General features: G+C 42.2%; 7 protein-coding genes across 7 annotated transcripts; 3 read left to right on the top strand and 4 right to left on the bottom strand.

Annotated features, from left to right (window-relative positions):
• Window positions 1-822: 822 nt before the first annotated feature.
• On the bottom strand, window positions 823-1,224 carry H4c4 (H4 clustered histone 4). Its single transcript, NM_175654.3, has one exon. It carries the CDS (start codon window positions 1,188-1,190, stop codon window positions 879-881), a length of 312 nt encoding a protein of 103 aa, NP_783585.1. The 5' UTR covers window positions 1,191-1,224; the 3' UTR covers window positions 823-878.
• A 5,301-nt stretch (window positions 1,225-6,525) lies between these two features.
• Window positions 6,526-7,029, bottom strand: H3c4 (H3 clustered histone 4). The gene has a single exon (NM_178204.2). The coding sequence runs from the start codon at window positions 6,988-6,990 to the stop codon at window positions 6,580-6,582; it is 411 nt and encodes a 136-aa protein (NP_835511.1). The 5' UTR covers window positions 6,991-7,029; the 3' UTR covers window positions 6,526-6,579.
• An 847-nt stretch (window positions 7,030-7,876) lies between these two features.
• On the bottom strand, window positions 7,877-8,411 carry H2ac7 (H2A clustered histone 7). Its single transcript, NM_178188.4, has one exon. It carries the CDS (start codon window positions 8,319-8,321, stop codon window positions 7,929-7,931), a length of 393 nt encoding a protein of 130 aa, NP_835495.1. The 5' UTR covers window positions 8,322-8,411; the 3' UTR covers window positions 7,877-7,928.
• Window positions 8,412-8,584: 173 nt separating this feature from the next.
• Window positions 8,585-9,032, top strand: H2bc7 (H2B clustered histone 7). The gene has a single exon (NM_178195.3). The coding sequence runs from the start codon at window positions 8,602-8,604 to the stop codon at window positions 8,980-8,982; it is 381 nt and encodes a 126-aa protein (NP_835502.1). The 5' UTR covers window positions 8,585-8,601; the 3' UTR covers window positions 8,983-9,032.
• A 1,896-nt stretch (window positions 9,033-10,928) lies between these two features.
• On the bottom strand, window positions 10,929-11,392 carry H2bc8 (H2B clustered histone 8). The gene has a single exon (NM_178196.4). It carries the CDS (start codon window positions 11,357-11,359, stop codon window positions 10,979-10,981), a length of 381 nt encoding a protein of 126 aa, NP_835503.1. The 5' UTR covers window positions 11,360-11,392; the 3' UTR covers window positions 10,929-10,978.
• Window positions 11,393-11,571: 179 nt separating this feature from the next.
• H2ac8 (H2A clustered histone 8) lies at window positions 11,572-12,129 on the top strand. The gene has a single exon (NM_178187.4). The coding sequence runs from the start codon at window positions 11,684-11,686 to the stop codon at window positions 12,074-12,076; it is 393 nt and encodes a 130-aa protein (NP_835494.1). The 5' UTR covers window positions 11,572-11,683; the 3' UTR covers window positions 12,077-12,129.
• An 8,277-nt stretch (window positions 12,130-20,406) lies between these two features.
• Window positions 20,407-21,317, top strand: H3c6 (H3 clustered histone 6). Its single transcript, NM_178205.3, has one exon. The coding sequence runs from the start codon at window positions 20,427-20,429 to the stop codon at window positions 20,835-20,837; it is 411 nt and encodes a 136-aa protein (NP_835512.1). The 5' UTR covers window positions 20,407-20,426; the 3' UTR covers window positions 20,838-21,317.
• The last annotated feature ends 1,100 nt before the right edge of the window (window positions 21,318-22,417 follow it).

Raw genomic sequence — 22,417 nt, 5'->3', positions numbered from 1 at the left:
ATTTACCCAAGTTTTTATTGACTACAAGGTCTGGGTCTTTTTTTTTTTTTTTTTTAATTCTTGGAGGGAAGGGCTGGAGGGACAGCTAAAGCATGTGCTCCGTGTGCCTGGTGGCCTGAGTTTAGTCCCTAAAGTGTATATAAAGGTAAGAAATATATAAACACAAATAAAAAAAATTTTTTAAGTTCTTAGCAGACACTGATGTTTCTTCTCTGGTGACTCTTTGGGAACAACTGATAATGCTGACGAAAGTTAATGAAGTCCTGGACCATATGAAGTTTTCCTTGAGGAATAGATAGAAGATTTACACGTCAATCTCTGGTGCTTATTTTACAGATTAGGAAGTTAGAGAAAGCTGGGTGTGGTGGACCACGATTTTAATCCCAGTACGTGGGAGGCAGAGGTAGGAAGATATCTGTGAGCCTGGTGTATAGAGTAAGTTCCAGGCCAGGGCTATTACACAGAATACATGGAAAGAATGAAAGGAGGGAGGGGAAGAAATTGTAGAAAGCTCCAGGTTAGAAAACTTGAACATAATTCAGTGTTCCTAGGTTTCCAAGGCCTGGATTGATTAGAGGGTTTGGTTTTGAGACAGGATAGCATCTATACCTTAAGGGACTTGGAAAAAAGGATCTTGACTGACCCTCAGCCCTCTCCTGAGAATGTCAGCATTAAAGAATGAGACAACAGGCCTGCTTTTAGGCTATCAATACTGAAGATAGACAGGTGGACCTGCCTAAACAGATACTATGTATCGAGCCAGTCCCAGCACCCACCCCATTCCAGAAAACCACCTAAGAGCAGCTCCTTTAAGTGAGAAGGTAGTGGCCCTGAAAAGGGCCTTTGGTTTTTGGGTGAAGAAAAATAAATGAGTACGTTTAGCCGCCGAATCCGTAGAGGGTGCGACCCTGGCGCTTGAGCGCGTAGACAACGTCCATGGCGGTGACGGTCTTGCGCTTGGCGTGCTCCGTGTAGGTGACGGCGTCGCGGATCACGTTCTCCAGGAACACCTTCAGCACACCACGGGTCTCCTCGTAGATGAGGCCGGAGATGCGCTTCACTCCTCCGCGCCGGGCCAGGCGGCGGATGGCGGGCTTGGTGATGCCCTGGATGTTGTCGCGCAGAACTTTGCGGTGGCGCTTAGCACCACCCTTACCAAGACCCTTGCCGCCTTTCCCGCGTCCAGACATGTTAGCAAACTAGGAAGGAAGCTCACTAGCCAGTGACTGTAACAAGCGGCCTTCCTGGCTTTTATAATACCAATGCGGACCTGTTTGAAAACCTGAAGGGAAGGGGGCGTGAACCATGGTCAATTCCCGCCCTTCTGGCGTTTATCCTATGAAAAGGCTGAGGAGACAAGGCGGGTCCTAAGACAAGAGCAGAGCCAGCAGTTGAAAATTCAACACATTGCCCTCAAGAGTGACAATTTATGTATTGTGAAAAAAGAAATTTGTCTTTTATCAGACCAAATAGAAAGTAATGTTATTAGTCTCGTGAACCTATAAATCGGGACACCCCCCGTATTATTTCAGATATTTACATTACAATTCATAACAGTATCAAAATTACAGTTAAGCAGCAGTGAAATAACTTTATGGGTGAGGGTAACCACAACATGAGGTGCTGTAGTAAAGGGTCCCAGCATCAGGAAGGTTTAGGACCACTGAATCCAAGGTTTTAAGTACAATTTTAAGAACACTTACTATTTCCTGTTCTGAGACTTTTTATTGACTTAGGTACGTATGCCTAAGAATCTGAACTTTTTTTTTTTAGCATTCAGGCTGACCAGGGGGAAGTAAAACCTCAAAATGTTACAGGACTGTAGCGCTGAAAGATTAGAAGATGTAAAGGATATGCATCCCAAAGGTGTGGGCCTTCTGCTTGAATTACACATAGACATCAGGAGCTCTGGGAACAGGGATGGGGGAAAGGGGCTGCTCTTTATGTTTACTATGCTTTCACTGAATCTCAGGATTTCTTGCATGTATGTTTTTTAGTTAATAAACATTGCACAGAAAATCTATTATCCTTAGCACATCATAGTTATATGTACCTCAAAATATCATGCATGCACCCCCACCTCACACTGACAGTTCTTAGTCAAAGGATTTGGTGGTTTCATGTACTAATGAAGAGTCACACACTAATATCTAACCAAATACTTCCATAAAATGCTAATACAGTAAATACTCATGCTGTATTGTTTTCCACATCTGCATTACTCTTCTAGAAAGGAAAAGAACAGTTTCTTCTGCTCTGTGAATGAGTGGATGACCCAAAGCAATGTTTTAGAATCACTCTTCAAGAAGAGCGCCACAGAATTCAAAGACTCTGAGTTTCTGGAGATTCATAGAGAAACATTAAAACTGCATGTGAATATTTACTGGGTGAAGTGCTTGATGCATATAAAAACCCTGGGTTTGATCTTGGGGACTACAATGGGCTGGTGGCAATGCACTGTTGTAATTCCAGCACTGCATAGGATGGTTGAAGCAGGAAGGTCAGGTATAGATAATTCTCAGGAACATAGTGAGTTTGAGGATAGGCTGAGCTATATAAGCTTTTGTTGGTGGATGGGGATGGGGGAGGAGTGGACTCCATGCTTGTAGAAATGAAATTGTGTTCCTTAAAATGATCTATTAGAGATGTCCAAGAGTTTGGAAATGACTATTTTTGTCTTTCAATTATTCTTACAGGTTTTTTATAGAGAAATAAATAGCAAACATAATTTTAGTCCTCTTAGGGGTAGATGTGAAACCTTACAGAGATTAAATCAAGTCTGTGTCTTTAATAATGGGGATATGTTTTTAAGGTCATGGGCCAATAACCTCTGTGTAAAACTAGATATTCCTCTTAAATCAGCTTTGAAATCTTTCAAACTAGACCCGAGAGCACTGGAGGCACAGTCCTTACTGAACCCTCCTTCCACTCTGCTTTGCAAGGTATGAGGGTGCCATCCTAATTTAATTGTCACATCCATATGCCTTATGAGTATATGGATCTTTTAATGTCTACTCCTATCATTGAAACGTGTTGTTCTTTCTTCTGTATTGGTAAATCTCCCAAACATGAAAGATTATAGGAATTTTCATAATCCTTCATTTTCTCATGAGCAGAATTATCATACCTGACATGAATTATCTACCTAGGTCAATACAAGTAGATTTCCCAAAGATCCCACATTTTTCTGTCCAAGAACAAAAAGTTGAACAGAGATACACAGTTGCATTAAAAGTCAGAATAGTTTTTTAAGGAGTATACATTCAAGGAAGGAAGCCACCCAGAGCAAAAAGTTGACTATCCAAAGAAATGAGGTTTTGTCTCTCATAAATAGCTCCAGGATCATCTGAATAGCAGGGGCTTTCTCACTGTGCCATTACATATTTATTGGTTTACAGTTTCCTACAGTTCAGTCTCACTGGTATTCCCAATCTCCCAAGTGATAAATTTTTGAGGCCATCTTCAGACTTTACAGAATCATTCTCCTCCGAGTGACAAATAACAATCTTTTTTTCCATATGCTAAATTTTCATCCTTGGGGGGGACAGGGTCTTCTCAGCTTCACTCTCCACTCTACCTCCTGTCCCAGTACAATCACAACTGGTGGGAAGCCTAAATAATGACAGATAAACATGAATTTTCTGAAAAACACACCAAATGTGATGGCTTGCATTTGGTGATAAAAACAAGAATGGAAGAGCCATGTTAGAAAAGGGTGGCACCATTACTGTTTTCCATACAAAAAAAGGAAAATCCAGTAAGGTCCAAATATGACCACAGAAAATGGAGTAGCAAAGCCTTTCTGACAACGGGAAGAGTACATTGGTCTATGGAATCCCAGCTACTCTCTGGAGATGACTGTTAAATGCATTTCTTGTTTTCTTTGAGAGAGAGAGAGAGAGAAAGGAGGGAGGGAGGGAGGGAGGGAGGAAGGAAGGAAGGGAGGGAGGAAAGAAAAAAAGAAAGAAAGAAAGAAAGAAAGAAAGAGAGAGAGAGAAAGAAAGAAAGAAAGAAAGAAAGAAAGAAAGAAAAAAAAAGAGAGAGAGGAGGGAGGGACTGAGGGAAGAAAACAGAGAAGAGAAGAGAGGAGAGGAGAGGAGAGGAGAGGAGAGGAGAGGAGAGGAGAGAAGAGGAGAGGGAGGGAGGAAGGAAGGAAGGAAGGAAGGAAGGAAGGGAGGGAGGAAAGAAAAAAAGAAAGAAAGAAAGAAAGAAAGAAAGAGAGAGAGAGAGAGAGAAAGAAAGAAAGAAAGAAAGAAAGAAAGAAAGAAAGAAAGAAAGAAAGAAAAAGAGAGAGAGGAGGGAGGGACTGAGGGAAGAAAACAGAGAAGAGAAGAGAGGAGAGGAGAAGAGAGGAGAGGAGAGGAGAGGAGAGGAGAGGAGAGGAGAGAAGAGGAGAGGGAGGGAGAAAGGAAGGAAGGAAGGAAGGAAAGATTTTGAATGTAGAAAATATTCAACTTAAAAAAAAAAAAAAAAAGAAGAAAAGAAAGATTTTGAACTTGGGAAATCCGAAAGTAAAGCCAACCTCCAAATAGTCAACCAAAATCCGTTAAAATAATTAGTCTGATCCAATAGAATTTTCTGATCAGAAAGTGATGGGTATCCGTTACTGAGATGCCTGTGGTAAATTATCAAAAAAGCACACTTGTTAAAATACAAAGCAGACCTTTGTTTCTTAAAGTAAATCTCAATGGAAAACCAAGTAGTTGCTTAGAGTCTACAAACTGTAGAATGTGTGATTTACTAGAGAGCTCACAATTTAAAACATAAGCAGACATCCAGGCATGTTGGTGCACACTTTTGATCACACTGAGGAGACAGAGGAAGAAGGATCTCTGTGAGTTTGAGGCCAGCCTGGTATACAAAGCAAGTTCAGCACAGCCTGGACTATTACACAAGGAAACCCTGTGTCAGAAAAAACAAAGCACAAAACAAAACAAAACAGATTGATAGATAGATAGAATAAGATACATATGCATGTATGTATAATATATACATATATATGGATAGAATTTTTTTAGACATTATGTTGCCTCTCAACTCTCCGAAAGACTCAAAGTCTTTGATGAAGGCTATATTAGTTTGTATTGTATTTTACAATGACCAATATAAATTTGTGGAAGAAAGGGTTTATTTGACCAACATTTCCCCATCATAATCCCTCATTGAGAGAAGTCATGGCAGAAATTCAAGACAGGAATTTGGAGACAGAACTAGAATCAGAGATCGTGGAGGAAAGCTGCTAATAGTTTGTTCAGGGTAAACACAGGGCCATGTGCCAGAGAGAAGCACCTCTCATGAACTGTGCTGTTACACGCCAGTCATCAAGACAATGTCTTACAGACTGGCCTACAATGTATTCTGATAAAAGTATTTCTTTAGATGAGCTTCCTTCCCCTCAAGTGACCTTAGTGTGAGTCAAGTGTGGACAAAATATATCCAGCACAATGTTTTGGGGCTCTTTGATTAAACACTGGAGCAAGACATATGAAACTCCTGAAGCTGTGGCAATCCAGAGTAAAAATTAACATTGTCCTTCCTCAGGATTTTCATTCCTCCTTTGCATATTTATTTTTATTTGTGCATAGTCATGTCTGTGTTTGGTAGATATATACACAAGATTTGCAGGTCTCATGGGAGACCAGAGGCACAGGATCCCCCAGGAAATATAAGCAACTACTATGGCTCCCGGGGCACGGAAACACACAAGAGTTCCCTGCAAGAGAAGAAAGTGCTCTTAGAAAGTGACTTTTCTATCCTTTTCTTTCTTTCCTTTTTTTTTTAAAGACAACGTTACTAATCCAGATAAAATCTAAACTTGTTTGTATCCCAGATTAGTCTCCAACTTCCTATTTCCTTGCCTCACCATACGAGTACAGGAATGGTGAAGTGTTAAGTCCCCTCCCGCACGATTGTGGTTATCCTGAGTTAACCTATTTCAGAATTAAGACATTGTACCTGAGAGCACACAGAGGAATGTGGTACCCATCCGAAAGCAGTGTTCCTTAATCCTGGCTTGCTTGACCTCTTGACTTAGATTGGGCCAGTTAGCTCCAGCTCTGATTACCGCCAAGGCCTGCAGAGCCCACATTCCAAGTTTCTCTCCAGAGAACTCGCCTATTTCAAGAGACATGGCATGTATTTTAGCCATGATCAAAGGAAGCAGAACTAGCAATTACAAGTTTCATCAGGTTCAAGGTTCTAAGCAGGGTTCTCCTAAGCGGTTCTAAAGAATTTCTTCTAATAGGTTCATAAGCAAAGGCAGGATTCCGACATTTGCGCCATAGCCTCCACAAAAGGCAAAAGCTAAGTAACAACTGAAGGTAATTAAAGAAAAAGATGTAGCCAGTGTTAAGTAAGCAAAAACCAGCAACACTAAAAACTGTGGATAGCAAATATTTGGAAAAGTGTTAAAAAATCTAAACCAGTACAGGCGTTAAAGGATATTACAGACAATATAATACCAAGTAATGGAGTTGCTGAGTGGGGTTTGTAAAAGCTTATCGATATACAGCCTTTTATAGAAAACGGGGGTGGCTCTGAAAAGAGCCTTTGGGGTCCAAATTCACTCACTACCCTAATTTACGCCCTCTCCCCACGAATGCGACGGGCCAGCTGGATGTCCTTGGGCATGATGGTGACACGCTTGGCGTGGATGGCACACAGGTTGGTGTCCTCAAACAGACCCACGAGGTAGGCCTCGCTCGCCTCCTGCAGAGCCATGACGGCCGAGCTCTGGAAGCGCAGGTCGGTCTTGAAGTCCTGCGCGATCTCGCGCACCAGGCGCTGGAACGGCAGCTTGCGGATCAGCAGCTCGGTCGACTTCTGGTAGCGCCGGATCTCGCGCAGCGCCACGGTGCCGGGACGGTAGCGGTGAGGCTTCTTCACGCCGCCGGTGGCCGGGGCGCTCTTGCGGGCGGCCTTGGTGGCCAGCTGCTTGCGCGGGGCCTTGCCGCCGGTGGACTTGCGAGCGGTCTGCTTAGTACGAGCCATGATAAGAAAAAGAGAGAAGTCTCAGGGAATGAGAACGGTAATGAACTGTGGCCGGAGTACATATATATAAAGCGAAAGAGCCTCGTTCTGATTGGACGAAACAATACATTACCACAGCGACCTTATTGGTAGATTTGCTAATATCTCTCCAGGCCACTCCCCATTTATTTTAATATTTTGTTTCTTGATCTGTTTTTATACTTTATATGCTTATATTGTTCTTTTATCTTTCACAAAACAAAGTTCTATCCAATCTATACTTAATTATATAACATGCCGTTTGTGTACTGTTATAAAATTGTGACCCCAAAACGAACCGCGCCTGGCTATAGACAATTGTTGAACTAGATGTTGTCATTGTTTCCTCTACATGAAGATTGAAGATACACGTGAAAAATCAAAACTTAAACTTTTGAGTCTTTTTTCACTAAGGAAGCTGTTTGATTACAGTATTAACATAATCAGTAAAGGAGTAATTTTAAACACGCGTTTTACCTAGATAAATGAGAACTTTTTCCTAAAAACAGTAAGTGTATATTTTGTATAGAAGGGCAAAGGAAAAAAAGGCTACTGCTACAATTTTCAGTTGGAGTGACAAGGCAGAACACTATGAAGCCACTTTTGTACTACTCATAACAAATATACTTAACGAAATTCCAGTTTGTCCTAATTTAAAAAAAAAGGCCAAATACTAAAGGTGAGAACAATCAGGAAACATGTAATAAAAATAATTATAAGAATCCTAACAAATGATGCTTGGTAATTAAAATCTTATTTGGTATACTAGTGAAAATTTCATATTGTAAGATAAGACAAATGACAGTGATTACATCACGGTTAATATTTCATTGGAAAATGCAGCAAATGGCTCTTTTAAATGACGAAGTGGATGGCTCTGAAAAGAGCCTTTGTTTTTATACAAGTTCAGAAGACCAATCTTATTTCCCCTTGGCCTTGTGGTGGCTCTCGGTCTTCTTGGGCAGCAGCACGGCCTGGATGTTGGGCAGGACGCCGCCCTGCGCGATGGTCACGCGGCCCAGCAGCTTGTTGAGCTCCTCGTCGTTGCGGATGGCCAGCTGCAGGTGGCGCGGGATGATGCGCGTCTTCTTGTTGTCGCGGGCCGCGTTGCCCGCCAGCTCCAGGATCTCGGCCGTCAGGTACTCCAGCACGGCCGCCAGGTACACCGGGGCGCCGGCGCCCACGCGCTCCGAGTAGTTGCCCTTGCGGAGCAGCCGGTGCACGCGGCCCACGGGGAACTGCAGGCCGGCCCGGGAGGAGCGGGTCTTGGCCTTGGCGCGAGCCTTGCCACCCTGTTTGCCGCGTCCAGACATTGTACAGATTAAGCAGTTACTAAGAACTAATGGTTTTGAAACAAGAACGTAGCCTTTATATTATTCGCTGGGCGCGAAAAAGGACCTATGCCATTGGCTGACGTCTTTTTTCCTAGACCAATGAGAAGCATTCGGGGCGCACGTTGATTGGGCAAGACTTCGTATGCCATCCGTCATAAACCAATCAAAGGTGCCCTTTCACATCCCTCATTTGAATAAGACCTCATCAACTAGACAAGACCAGTTGCCTCCGTGAAAGTTCCAGAAATTCTCACCAACCATGCCTGAGCCTGCTAAGTCCGCTCCCGCCCCGAAGAAGGGCTCCAAGAAGGCCGTGACCAAGGCCCAGAAGAAGGACGGCAAGAAGCGCAAGCGCAGCCGCAAGGAGAGCTACTCGGTGTACGTGTACAAGGTGCTGAAGCAAGTGCACCCCGACACCGGCATCTCCTCCAAGGCCATGGGCATCATGAACTCGTTTGTGAACGACATCTTCGAGCGCATCGCGAGCGAGGCTTCCCGCCTGGCGCATTACAACAAGCGCTCGACCATCACGTCCCGGGAGATCCAGACGGCCGTGCGCCTGCTGCTGCCCGGGGAGCTGGCCAAGCACGCCGTGTCGGAGGGCACCAAGGCTGTCACCAAGTACACCAGCTCCAAGTGAGTTCCTTTAACACACACTCCTAACCCAAAGGCTCTTTTCAGAGCCACCTACCCTTTCAAAAAGGGAGCTGTTGCCAGACACCGAATACTGTTTAATCCTCCAAGAAAAATTGTAACATTGGATGTTGATACTTAGTAACAGTTGTTACTTTTATGTTCTGTGTAGAAAAAAAAAAAGACGTGCCTGTAAATTCATTGGCGTAATGAAAGACCCACAACGTGAGGACTCCACCACCTTCTGACTCAGGAGAGGCGACACCCCAAAATCAACGAGAAACGGTCTTGCTGCAAATTGCAAGAGGATTTTTATTCAAGAGCAGTCTCGGGCCCACGGTCATACACCACCCAGGGGTAGAGGACCGTGGCGCCCCGAGTAGCTGAGTAAGGGGGTATTCAAAGGAAGGAACCACAACTCAAGGAGGTGGGGAGGGCGTTGTTAGAAAATACCAAAAATACCAGTTAAGAGTCACAAAGAAGTACAAAGTCACAGTTTCTAAGAGCCCCTAACAATCTAAGAGCCCCTAGCAATAGCACCTTTGCATAGTGGGTTCCAGCAATGGTCAGGGTGGGTCAGGGTGACTTTCTTTGAATGAACACTCTTTGAACCCAGAAAGCACGTGGGTGGAGGAAGGAATCTTGATATCTGTTTTATGATTAGCATACCTTGGAGCACTGAGTTTACTACTCTTTCAGTAAATGTGAAGAATTTTATTGTTTCCAACTATAGTGAATAGCATATGGCATGCTTTGAGATTCCTAAGTAGTCTAGACATCACCTTTTCCCCCAATTTGTAAAAAATCTTGTAAGTGAAATATGAAGTGGTTAATTTCTAACCTTTTTGTGGGTTCATGTCAGTTGGATTATACACACATGCACAAATATATTAGCCTCATGTAGCTAGTATGACCTTAACTTCAGAATCTGGCCTCTCCCCCAGAAACTGGCACTAACTACTGGATTGTGCCAACTTGAGGTTTTCCTACAGTATTTTTTTGAATTAAGCTTCTAGTGTATTAGCTTTATAGAAGTAGAAGTTTCTGAAACTTATCAAGAAACGTGTTCCTATTTGCTTTCTCTTTGAGAAGTTAGCTGTCGGAATCTACATTGTGATTCATGATGCTGGATAGGAATTGCCATACCTGGATGAACTGGTAGACTGTCCAAACAAAAGAGCATGTTTTCATCTACTATGAGAAATTTAAGCAATACAACTTATTCCAGACTTTAGGATATTGTCACAGATCTCATCTAATATGCAATTGCTTGAACATTTAACAGTAGAAGAGGAAACTGGAACACAGGGTAGTGACTAAGCAAAAGATATAACTGCAATCAATTGCCTTGAAACTAAAGGAAGCATCAAGGAGAGAGCAGCTTAGAACATCTGAAAGCAACTTTGGATCCTCACTTGGCTTAGATCAAAGCATAACCTTCATTGAGACTTATTAAAATTTAAAATGCAGTTTTATAATGTATTCTCACAGGTTCAAAATTTACTGATGTTAATACTAGAATTACACTTTTCTTTAGTGTTTTAATGGGAGAGTGATGCTGGCAGTTTAGAATTACACTGGCATCAATGTTAGCCTCTGTTGGTTACCTCATTGGTCATAAAAAAACAATGCCATAAAAACCTATCCTAGCACTCCCTTCGTACAATGTAATCACATCTGAAAGGGAATAGTTGAAATAATGAAGAGAAAACTTGAAAATTTCATTCCACTTCTTATGCACTCTGGAGAAGAAAATCTAAGGACTGAAGCCATCAATCAGCTCTCAAAAGGTAGTTACTGTGTAGTTTACAAATTGATAGTGTATCTGGCAGCGCGTTGGTTACACTGAGGCAAACATATTCTTCACACTAACATACACTTAGCTAATATTGTGTCATTTCCCAGCGTTATAATACAAAAGCCAAGCATTACAAAGCACTTAAAGTGACAGTATGGGTGGCTCTGAAAAGAGCCTTTGGGTTAGGAGTGTGAGTTAAATGAACTCACTTGGAGCTGGTGTACTTAGTGACAGCCTTGGTGCCCTCCGACACGGCGTGCTTGGCCAGCTCCCCGGGCAGCAGCAGGCGCACGGCCGTCTGGATCTCCCGGGACGTGATGGTCGAGCGCTTGTTGTAATGCGCCAGGCGGGACGCCTCGCCCGCGATGCGCTCGAAGATGTCGTTCACGAACGAGTTCATGATGCCCATGGCCTTGGAGGAGATGCCGGTGTCGGGGTGCACTTGCTTCAGCACCTTGTACACGTACACCGAGTAGCTCTCCTTGCGGCTGCGCTTGCGCTTCTTGCCGTCCTTCTTCTGGGCCTTGGTCACGGCCTTCTTGGAGCCCTTCTTCGGGGCAGGAGCGGACTTCGCAGGCTCGGGCATGGTAGAAACAAGCAACAAAGAGAAAGATAAAACAGGAAATGAGATGTGGGAGAAGCTTCGTTCTTGCCATTTTATAGAGGTTCTATGCAAATAAGGGACTCAAAAGTAGTCAACTCTGATTTGAAGGCCAGTTAGTGACACCATTACCCAAATTAGATTGTATTGTACCTCTTTCCTTATTGGCTGCAGAGGAAAGATAGTTTTAACCAATCACACATCAGCTTTTCCACTTCCATGTACGAGTATAAGTAGCTTCTCGTCTGGCCTTTTAGTACCGCTTCGTTGTAATTCTTTGCAATTATAATTTCCTACCTTCTTGCGTCAATGTCTGGACGTGGCAAACAGGGTGGCAAGGCTCGCGCCAAGGCCAAGACCCGCTCCTCCCGGGCCGGCCTGCAGTTTCCCGTGGGCCGCGTGCACCGGCTGCTCCGCAAAGGCAACTACTCGGAGCGCGTGGGCGCCGGCGCCCCGGTGTACCTGGCGGCCGTGCTGGAGTACCTGACGGCCGAGATCCTGGAGCTGGCGGGCAACGCGGCCCGCGACAACAAGAAGACGCGCATCATCCCGCGCCACCTGCAGCTGGCCATCCGCAACGACGAGGAGCTCAACAAGCTGCTGGGCCGCGTGACCATCGCGCAGGGCGGCGTCCTGCCCAACATCCAGGCCGTGCTGCTGCCCAAGAAGACCGAGAGCCACCACAAGGCCAAGGGGAAATAAGATCTTTCTTCTAATCTCGTAAAAAAAACAAAGGCTCTTTTCAGAGCCATTCACTTAATTCAGTAAAGTGCTGAAATACTATAAGCCTTAAGTGGATTTAGGACTAAAATTTCCGATTTGTATTCAATGGCATAAGAAAATTCAACCTGTCAATTGTCCCCCAGCTTCTCCAATAAATGGGTCAATTTTTTTCAGATTCATAAGATTGCCCACTAGGACATGTGTGCATATGAGCAAAATGACCGTGAAGTTACTTTTATGCCAAGAGTATCAATTTCCATGAAACAACAGAATTGTAATTATTTGGCAACATGGTTAAAATGTTCTGCACATGTTACTGTGCACATAACGTTCTGACACAATAGGGTAGGTAAAGCCCTGCTAATGACATGGAGGGTTGCTTTTGATTTTGGGTTTTATTTTCTAGGCAGCGTCTTAACTAGTAGCTCCGGCTGTCTTGGAACTCATTAAGTTGTTCAAACTGGCTTCAATCTCACAGAGATCCTGCCTCTACCTTCCTTTTGGTAGGATTAAAGGCTTGACCACTATGCCCAGCCAATGCAGGCTAAAGGGCTTTTGGCTTCAGAAAAAAAAAAAAAAAAGACTCAAAGCCAGTATTCATTAAAACTAAAGTGAACTTGATTTGTTTTAATTATTCAATCTTGATTAATTCTATTTCATTATTTGTGAAAGTTGAGCAGTTCAAAGACTGGAACTTAAAAAGTAGAAGTACTAAAAAATGAAGTCTGAGATGGCAAAGTACTGTTCAACTACTACTTAATACTCATTGCTTGCATTAATGTGCATATTTCAAGTTATTTTTTTTTAACTTATGTTAAAGGGTGTATTTTGCCACATGCAGTTGGTGTTCTCACAGACTTGAAAAGTCTCACATCTCCCGGTGTAGAGTTATCTGCTGATGTGATTTGATAGGCAGAAATGAGTACTGGATTCCAATTCATGTCCTCTGGAGAAGCAACAAATATTCTTCACTGCTGAGCCATCTCTACAGCCTATTCATCCATTTGCTTATCCACTGACAATGTCACTGCAGACCTGGCTGACCTTATATCCATGATTAACTTCAAATTCATAGCAATCCCCCTATTTTACCCTACTTTGTTCTGGGAATATAAACAAGAATCACTTTGTCCTGTTGAGAGTTAAATACATTGACAGTACAAGAAGTGTGACTGGAATCATTTCTATGTATTGACAATAAAAGGGAGCATTGGATAATAGGAGGTTTAGTTCGAAGAAACCTTTATAACTACAATCATTGTGGTAATGTCTAGAAAAGGCAATACAAATCAATTTGTAATCAAATTCCAGTCCAGCAGGTAGGTCTCAGTAGACTACACAGTAAAGGACCACCTTCTTTCAAAGAAAACGAAAATGAAAACTGTGCCTTTACTTACTTTACTTACTGATAGTTATGGGGTATGAAATGCAAATAATTAAGTTCCAAGTACATAATAGACATGTTTGTAGTATGTAATTCCTCACTGAGAAAATCACTAGGAAGTCCTACATGGCTCAAAAGAATATAGATTATCAAGAATCTGTATAATTAGCAGGGGCTAGTTGAAAAAGTGGTCAAACAAGCAAATATTTATCAGAAATAATTACTAACCTGTGGCCTAGCTGTATTGCAATCTTTTCATTACTTTTTCTATGGGAAATGGTAATTGTGCTTTGAAATGAAACAAAGTGTCAATTGCCAGGCTCTTTCAAGTGAGAATCTCAAAGCACCAACTGGGGGTGGGGGACTTAACAAAAAACTAAAACCATGAGCCCCTAAAATATTTCTGAAGACTATCAGCAAACCTTTTAGACTAAACTTAAATATTACAACGAAAGGATGCACATCCCATGATGGCCTCAATCCCAAAATTCAAATATTTTTCAACAGAAGTTTGAGCTCCTCCATGATGTCCAGAGCTCCCTTTCTTGTTGTCCGCAGATGAAGAATCTGCATTTTCTACTTCCCTCGGGCAAACACTGAACGTGTAACATAGGAGTTGGGGTGGAGGGCTAATGTTTAATTTTCAGAGCTAAGCAACCTGAAAAGACCAGAACCATCTATCATAGCCACCTCTTTGGGATCATTCAAGTCAATGGCATACTTCTTTAACTCATGATTTTAATTGGGTAAAATTAAGGTAGACTAAGAAGATAGGCCCCTCAGCTTTACCTTCCTGATCCTCATATACCCCTCTTATTGAACACTATCAACATAGTTGATCAAAGACTGTCCAATCCTCAAACGACAGAGCAAATATTAGAGCATTACTAAGATGACCTATGAACCACTCTCAGGATGAAAATGTGCCTTAACTTCACTCATGGTCACCATCTACAAAAATTATTTACTAATTTTTATTCATGTTTTAATCTTGACTATATCATATATTCATCATTTCTAGGCCTGTAGAGTAAATTCATAGGCAACTTTAAAATTGATTTTAAAAGTAGGAGTCAAGGAGTACATTTACTAAATTTGTTCTCAAATTCGTATTAATATGCCTTTCCAGTGACAAATCACTCTGCACATTTAGAGTATTAAAGGGGAGGAGGCCCTCATATATATATATATCCTTTGTCCAGCTACCGCTTATGATGCTGACAATAAGTAAAAGAGTTTCCTAACTTATATGTACTTTAGACTCATGCATTCCACATACACTGTCAACCTTAGATAGCTTTCAGATCCCAGTCTCAAGCTACACTGTGAACAATGTAAAAAGAGAAAGGAAACCACAAGTCTGGGCACTTGAGTAGCAGGAAGGTTTATAGCAAATATATTGTCAGAATTACTTCTTAAGTACACCAGTATTGTTCTTTTTGAATAGTTGCTATCCAGGTCCATCTTGCCCACATGACAGAATTATGCTTTTCCTGATAAAAGCACAGGAGACTTAATAGCAGAACAGGGCTTAATGGTGGATGTGATTCTGCACTGCCCCTAGGGCTGCCCCTTAGAAGTAAGTTCTTTAATAGAGGGATAAGCATAATGGCAGGTTGTAAATTTCTTTTGTTATGGAAATAAAACCTAATTGGGGATCAATGTTGGTAAGCAAACGTTAGTGTTCTAGTATCCTAAATTTTGCTTATCTCTAATAGGCCTGATTAGCAAACTGCTTATCTCTGGGGAATTTTGGAGGCAGTACTCCCTTAGCTAAATTCTACTTTGTGTTGCTTAAGGTCTCTCTCCTAAGCAATCTGTTAGGAAATCCTTTCAGCATCAATTCTATCACTTTGAGCTTCTTCTACATCATATCAATAAAGAGGGTAAAAGCTATAAAGTTCTTAAACCATTTCAGAAACTGAAACGCTGTATCTAGCTTTTTAAACAAGGATAAAATGTTGCTAACCTAGACTGAAACAAAAGCATTGCCCATAACAAATAATCTTTGAAGTTCTTAGTTTTTGTTGTTACTTTTTTGTGTCTGTATTTAGTGTGTATTCCCAAGCATAAAAGCTAGTGGGAATGTGATGGTAGTAGGACAGTGTGCCAGACTCCACTCTCTTCCTCTACCACATGGCTTCCATGGGGTTAACCTGAGATCCTCAGGTATGAACCTGAGGAGCCACTATGCCAGCTCTGATCTTTGGAGTGCTGTCTGCTCCACTAACCACTAATAACTTGTATCACTACACAATTAAAATGCTCCAGGTAAAAATTAATCCAATGTTTGATTGTATCAATAGTAAAGACCTAAATAAAGAGCTATATTTCTTTATAATCCTATTGTAGCCTTAGCCTTCTCATGTGTACAACAGAGTTTTCCCTGCTTCCCAGTTTTAATGTATTTTGTCCAAACTGTATATCTTTAGTAAGGAGAATTAAAGGAAAAAAAAAAAAAACCCAGTAACAAAGTGCCTGAATCTTCCTATAATCATAATTTAGTGGGCCGGGGGGTCAAAGTATGTGGCACTAGTGTCAGGTCGGTGTTCATATATGTACCTGGAACTTCACAGTCTTCCAGGCAACCCCACTTCCTTCACATTTCTGCCATGTTCAGTTCCAGCCTTTAAATGTAAAATTGCCGAGTCTGTGTAGAGACACACGCAAAGAAGTACCTGGGGAAGAAAAGCTTTGGTTTCTATTTCTCTGAGAATCTCATAAATCTAGTGTAACTCCTAGGCATCTACTTCACCAACTCATCAAACCCTAGATAATTTTGATATTCATTCTTAACAGACTCCAAGCTAATTAACTCTGACTTTCCCACCTCTGTGTTTCTTGCTCTTTGACAAGTTTCTCAAAGTTAAATTGTGTTGTGGTTTTTGCTCTAGTCATGAAATAAGTGTGGCCTTGTACACTTATTTCTTCAGTCCAACAGAACTTAAAGACATGGTGACAGCAATTGCTTAAAGAATCAGTTTTAGGACGCTGAAAAGATGGATCAGCAGTTAAGAACATATACTATTCTTGCAAATGATCAGAGTTTGAACCCTAGTATCTACATCAGCCAGCTCAAAACTACCAGTGACAATGGACCTGATAGTTTCTTCTAGATTTCACATGCAATTACACACACACACACACACACACACACACACACACACACACGAACACACAATTTCAAAAGGAAAATTAAATCTAAAAGCTAGTAATGGCTTGGATATAGGCTTAGAATTTTCTCTAAATCTACTTTAATTAGGGTCAACCTCCTTTCTAGCCCAGTGACTAGAGGTTGGGGAGAAAAGCGGTTAATAGGAAAAGAGATCTGTGGACCAATCTAGAAGTAGTTCTTTGGGAAGATTCTACTCTTCATTGTCAGGATACCAGTAGGCCAGTCCAATAGCAAACACCAGCACCAACCAGCAGAAACCTCAAGGCTCTGCAAAATTGGCATGAGTCAACTGAAGCAGCAAGAATCAGCCAGAATACTTTGAGAAGTTCTTTGTCAGATCCACTCTATGAAGTGAAGATGAACAAAGACCAGCAAAGACAGACCAGCAAAGACGAGCAAAGCATTGCATGGCTTCATACTACAAAAGCATTCTTTCAATATTTGTAGGGGTCCACTTATACTCTTTCCAAACATCACTCATCATCTCAAGCATCTAATCCAGCAAAATTTCACATGCCCGGTGATGCTTTATACTGTATGCTTGGGTCACAGAGTGCCACTTTTAGAAGGTGTGGCCCTGTTGGAGTAGGTGTGTCACTGTGGGTGTGGGCTTTAACACTCTCACCCTAGCTACCTGGAAGCCAGTATTCAGCTATCAGCCTTCAGATAAAGATGTAGAACTCTCAGCTCTGCCTGACTATGTCTGCCTCAATGTAGACCTTGCTCCCATCTTACAGTAATGGGCTGAACCTCTAAACCTGTAAACCAGTCCCAATTAAATGTTGTCCTTTAAAGACTTGCCTTGGCCATGGTGTTCACAGCAGTAGGCACTAAGACATGCCCTCTCACATGTCTGCTTCAACAAAACATCCTCTCACAAGAAACTTTCAGAAAAAAATCACATGACACAGCTGAGTTTCCAAAGAAACCAGAAATTTCCACTTCAGTTGGGCTTCAATCTTACCACACAGAAGGCCAAAGAGGAAATAAAGGACATCCTCGAATACACAAGGAAATGTAACTGCAGAGGCCATCAGGGATAAGGTAAAATCCTGCTCAAAAGAATCAGCTTTGTACTTCCTGAGGGAAATACACTTTGGAAAGGGATGTGATTCCAAAATTCCAGAAAATGCCCATCTTGCTGAAATTTCATATTTGAAGAATATAAATGTTAATGGTTGCCCTTGCTGCCACATCTCTTGTCTTAATAAACAAATAAATATTCAGGCTCCACTTTCCTTTTCCAGGAAAACTGATATAACAAGTATATTTAAGAGCACTGCCTGAGAGGCACACATGGATTTCTGGTATGCATTTCAAACACACACCAACATGTAACTTGACTACAAACGTTAAGCAATGTGAATGTTCAAGATACATATTAACTTGATGGCAACAATAGCTTCAGTGCTGGTTGGACAAGAACCAAAAAAAAAAAAAAAAAAAAAAGACTGAAGCATGCCAGGAGCTGAACAGAAGGCTCACCAACCAAGGACACTGGCTGTTCTTCCAGAGGACCTAGGTTAAATTCCCATCAATGACACCGTGGCTAACAGCTGTCTATTCCAGGGAATTTTACACCTTCTTTAGGCCTCTACCCAGCACTGGATATGACCAGTAAACATACATATAACCAAAACACCCACACATGTAAAGTTAAATTTGCTTAAATAAAAAGAAAAAATGAGCAAGAACATGCCCACCCACCCACTCAGGCCATTGAGGTTTGACCCTGGGAGTCCTGGGTAAAGGCTGTTTGCTTCGGGAGACCTCCCCTGTCAAGTCTGCCCGTGTTCTTCATTTTCAGTATGGTATGCAAAGGAGCTATCTATACTTGGGAATTTCTAACTTGCTGAGAACCTGGATAGTAGCCTATATAGCATGTGAGTGCTTTGGGTGCAGTTGTCTGCTGAAATTCACTAGATCTGACCTGGTAAAAGGTCCAAATAGAAAATTTGGACATAATTTTTAGAGCTACATTTAAATACTTAAAAGCTAAAAGCTGTTCGGGCTATGGAGATGAGAAGGTCCTTAAGATCACATACTTACTACCCTTCCAGATGGGTTCAGTTCCCAAAACAACCATCTCCAGTCCCGATGGGTCTGAGGCCCTCCTCTGGCCTCCAAGTCATGTGCTGCAATGTATACACATGCTGGTAAAACCCATACACATCATTTTTAAAAAGGAAAAAGAACAAAACAAAAAACAAACAGCAGCTGTCAGAAAGTCACATTCACTTGCCCTGTCTTGTCCTGCTTCCAAGCAGAAAACAATCCCCCACATTGAACCTGCAGAAATTGCATCCCATTTATCAAGGGAAAACATTTACTACAGGCTGTATGGAGTATACATAAAAAGCACTATGACCTAATCCAAACTGAATCTTCCCAAGTGTCCAGTTAGGTCTTCTGCGGGTCTTGACTTATGAGGGCTCCTCAATCATGCGCTATTTATTGATATATGTCTTCTCTTGAGAATCATCGTCACAGTGAACAGAGTTGGAAAACTGGGAAATTGGGTCATGATGCATTCATTCTTCCACTTCCCCTGTGTATTTTTTATACAAGATTGTGACAGAAAACTATTTAAGAGCATCTCAAAATATCTGGTGCCCATCCCCTATCTCAACATGTTCCTGTTTTCAGATTAGTAAAATGAAAGGGAAAATATTGGGATTCTTCCCAACATTATTTTTCACTGCAGGATTATGCAAACGAGGAGTTACCGATCTAAACTCTGATTGGACCAAATTTCTAAAACCTTGTGGACAAAAGAAATGACTAGGGATAGTGTAGATTGCTTGACCACCACTAGGTGACTTTTGTACCCTGTGGATTCGTTTTATACTTGCTATTAACCGACCATACTGTAATTTGAAAATAAGCTGACTCATCTGTGCCTGAAAATAAGAAAGGTTCTAGCATGTGGGCAAGAACAAAGTATTATTTATCTCGGACCGTCAGGTCTCCACAGATGAACCGCAAGTCAACACAAAGGATCTTCAGAAACACCGCGACGCCATCTTTCTTGAGTTTTCGGGTAGTTTCTCGCTCTGCTCCAACACAAAACAAAGAGATCGTGCTGGTCTCTGGAAAGAAATTTAACTTACATTTTAAACACATTAAAAACTACACTTGTCCTTTACGTGACACTAACTAACCCGAGGAAAATAATAAACAAGGAAAGGCTTCGTAGGTGGAGCATGGTTCCGGGAAACTGGAGGTAGAAATTAGCAAAGCTCCTGGCAGGTAGTGGCCGCCAGATAAACTGCATTAGCAATTTCCATGTGTGTGTGTGTGTGTGTGTGTGTGTGTGTGTGTGTGTGTGTGTGTGTGTGTGTGTAAATATGTGCATGAGTGTGTGTGTATATATATATATGTATACATATACATACATATATAGATAATGGCAGAGGCAGGAAAATGGTTAAACTAGAATTTTAGAGCACTTTGTTCTGGGAACATGCTTTGTGTATAGTAAGTCAGGTTCACAACCGGAAGATGACACGAGTAACGTTCGTCTGTGAAATGTCTCCGGGCTTACCAAACAGCAGTTAGAACCTGATTATTTAAGGGGACGGAATTACCATTGGTTATTTACCAATCAAAAATCGTACTACAGGAATCGGCCAATCGTCAATCCCCAGATGCACTTCCGCAAATTCCGAATGACGCCTGAGTGCTGCTGGCCAGAATCCAATCAGAGCGACGCATTTCCAGCATAAATAGCAGCAGCCCGAGCCCTCTGCTCCCGTTTCTCCTCCTCTGCAATGGCTCGTACTAAGCAGACCGCTCGCAAGTCCACCGGCGGCAAGGCTCCGCGCAAGCAGCTGGCCACCAAGGCCGCCCGCAAGAGCGCCCCGGCCACCGGCGGCGTGAAGAAGCCTCACCGCTACCGTCCCGGCACCGTGGCGCTGCGCGAAATCCGGCGCTACCAGAAGTCGACCGAGCTGCTGATCCGCAAGCTGCCGTTCCAGCGCCTGGTGCGCGAGATCGCGCAGGACTTCAAGACCGACCTGCGCTTCCAGAGCTCGGCCGTCATGGCTCTGCAGGAGGCGAGCGAGGCCTACCTCGTGGGTCTGTTTGAGGACACCAACCTGTGCGCCATCCACGCCAAGCGTGTCACCATCATGCCCAAGGACATCCAGCTGGCCCGCCGTATCCGCGGCGAGCGGGCTTAATAGGCACGCCTTCTACACTGGCACGTAAACCAAAACGGCTCTTTTAAGAGCCACCTCCATTATCCACCAAAGATGCTGTAGTACAAGTTTGTAGAGTGTTCCAGGGTTTCCTATTATATATAGCCTTTCTTGACAATGATGAGCACCACCCGACGAAGCAGTCTGAGCTGCCTGTTTTTGGAAACAAGGCTTTCAGGATATCATTTCATCTTGTATGCTTTCAACTAGAGTTGGGGTAGCCATTTTAAGCCAGAAACAGGTACGCACTTCAGTTTGGGATTGTGTTACAATCCACACAGTAAAAGTCCAACAGAGTTAACGTTTTACTTTGTTTCACCATTCAAACTTGTTACATTGTTGGCATTTCAATTATTTTTACCTTATTTTGGTTAGTTTTGTTTTTAAAGCACGATTCTCCTTGTCTATGGTTTCCGTTTTCCTTATCTGGGATTAAAAAGGTCTGTGCCTGGCTCAGTTTATCATTTAATTGAGTATACCACTGAGATGGTATTACAAGCCAGTGCTGCTACCTAGCCGAGTTTAATAGTATTGGACGGTTTAACATAAAGATTAAACTACCGTTGATTTCCTGGTTTTAAAGAATTCAGTAGGGTGCGGTGTTTTACACCTATAATCCCAACATCTGGGAGACAGATCTCTGAGCTAACCAACCTATTGTAGCAAGTTACATAGCAAAATCCTTGCTTAAAAAAAGAAAAAGGAAAAAAAAATCTATAAAAAGACTCAAGAAAGTTCAACCATTTTTTTAGAGTTTAACAAGGAAATAATAATTAAAAATAGATAGTAGAGTTTGTAAATCTTAACTGATATCAGAGGAAGCAATTGATACTAGGAAGAAAATAGCCCTGCCCTTTTAATTAGTGTCTCAGAAAGCAGGTTCAGCCACTGGCATTGGCAAGCAGCTGTAAAAGGAGTGGAGGGAATTCAGAGAAAACAATCCTGGAGTATCAAATTCAAACAGGTTTGTGATTCTGGTCTGTGACCAATAATGATATAGAGGGGGAAAAAGACAGTCGTACATGAGTTTAATCCACTCTTCCACCCTACTGAGATCCCACCCCAAGCCCTTGGCCAGCAGAGGGTCAGGCACCGTCTAGGTACAAAGTTCAGGTCAAGTCAGGACTGCACAGTGTGACTCTGTCTGGAGGGGAAACATATATTATCCCATATTCTATTAAGGTCATAATAATTATTTTTCCTAAGTCTTTAACATCTTCAGTATAATGAGCTTTTTTTTTTTTTTTTGTGGCTTGGGAGGTGGAGAGTGGAGGCTGGAGGAGTCGTCTAGCAAAGTGATGAATAAAAAGTGTTCTAAATTTTAGGTAAAATTAGAATGCCATGTGTCTAACTAAGGCCAAAGTTTGAACACAATTTCATTTTTCTGGCAAAGAGAAGGTGGATTTCCCCCTAATGTAATTTAAAAAAACCCTGATACCTCCCTCCTTTTATTTTCCATACACTAAGTATGGACTCAGTGGTGGAATCAGAAGCCGACCCTATCAAGGATGATGCCAGAGTTCAATTGCTTCTAAATCTAATGCAAATTTTCACAACCAATA

The sequence above is a fragment of the Mus musculus genome, chromosome 13, assembly GCF_000001635.26.
Source record: "Mus musculus strain C57BL/6J chromosome 13, GRCm38.p6 C57BL/6J".
NCBI lineage: Eukaryota > Metazoa > Chordata > Mammalia > Rodentia > Muridae > Mus > Mus musculus.
The sequence above is the reverse complement of the archived record's forward strand: the minus strand, read 5'-3'. Positions and strand labels throughout refer to the sequence as shown.

Bases quoted from the DNA above. Each gene is read 5' to 3' on its own strand.
- H4c4 (NM_175654.3), bottom strand. From the start codon at position 1,190: ATGTCTGGACGCGGGAAAGGCGGCAAGGGTCTTGGTAAGGGTGGTGCT.
- H3c4 (NM_178204.2), bottom strand. From the start codon at position 6,990: ATGGCTCGTACTAAGCAGACCGCTCGCAAGTCCACCGGCGGCAAGGCC.
- H2ac7 (NM_178188.4), bottom strand. From the start codon at position 8,321: ATGTCTGGACGCGGCAAACAGGGTGGCAAGGCTCGCGCCAAGGCCAAG.
- H2bc7 (NM_178195.3), top strand. From the start codon at position 8,602: ATGCCTGAGCCTGCTAAGTCCGCTCCCGCCCCGAAGAAGGGCTCCAAG.
- H2bc8 (NM_178196.4), bottom strand. From the start codon at position 11,359: ATGCCCGAGCCTGCGAAGTCCGCTCCTGCCCCGAAGAAGGGCTCCAAG.
- H2ac8 (NM_178187.4), top strand. From the start codon at position 11,684: ATGTCTGGACGTGGCAAACAGGGTGGCAAGGCTCGCGCCAAGGCCAAG.
- H3c6 (NM_178205.3), top strand. From the start codon at position 20,427: ATGGCTCGTACTAAGCAGACCGCTCGCAAGTCCACCGGCGGCAAGGCT.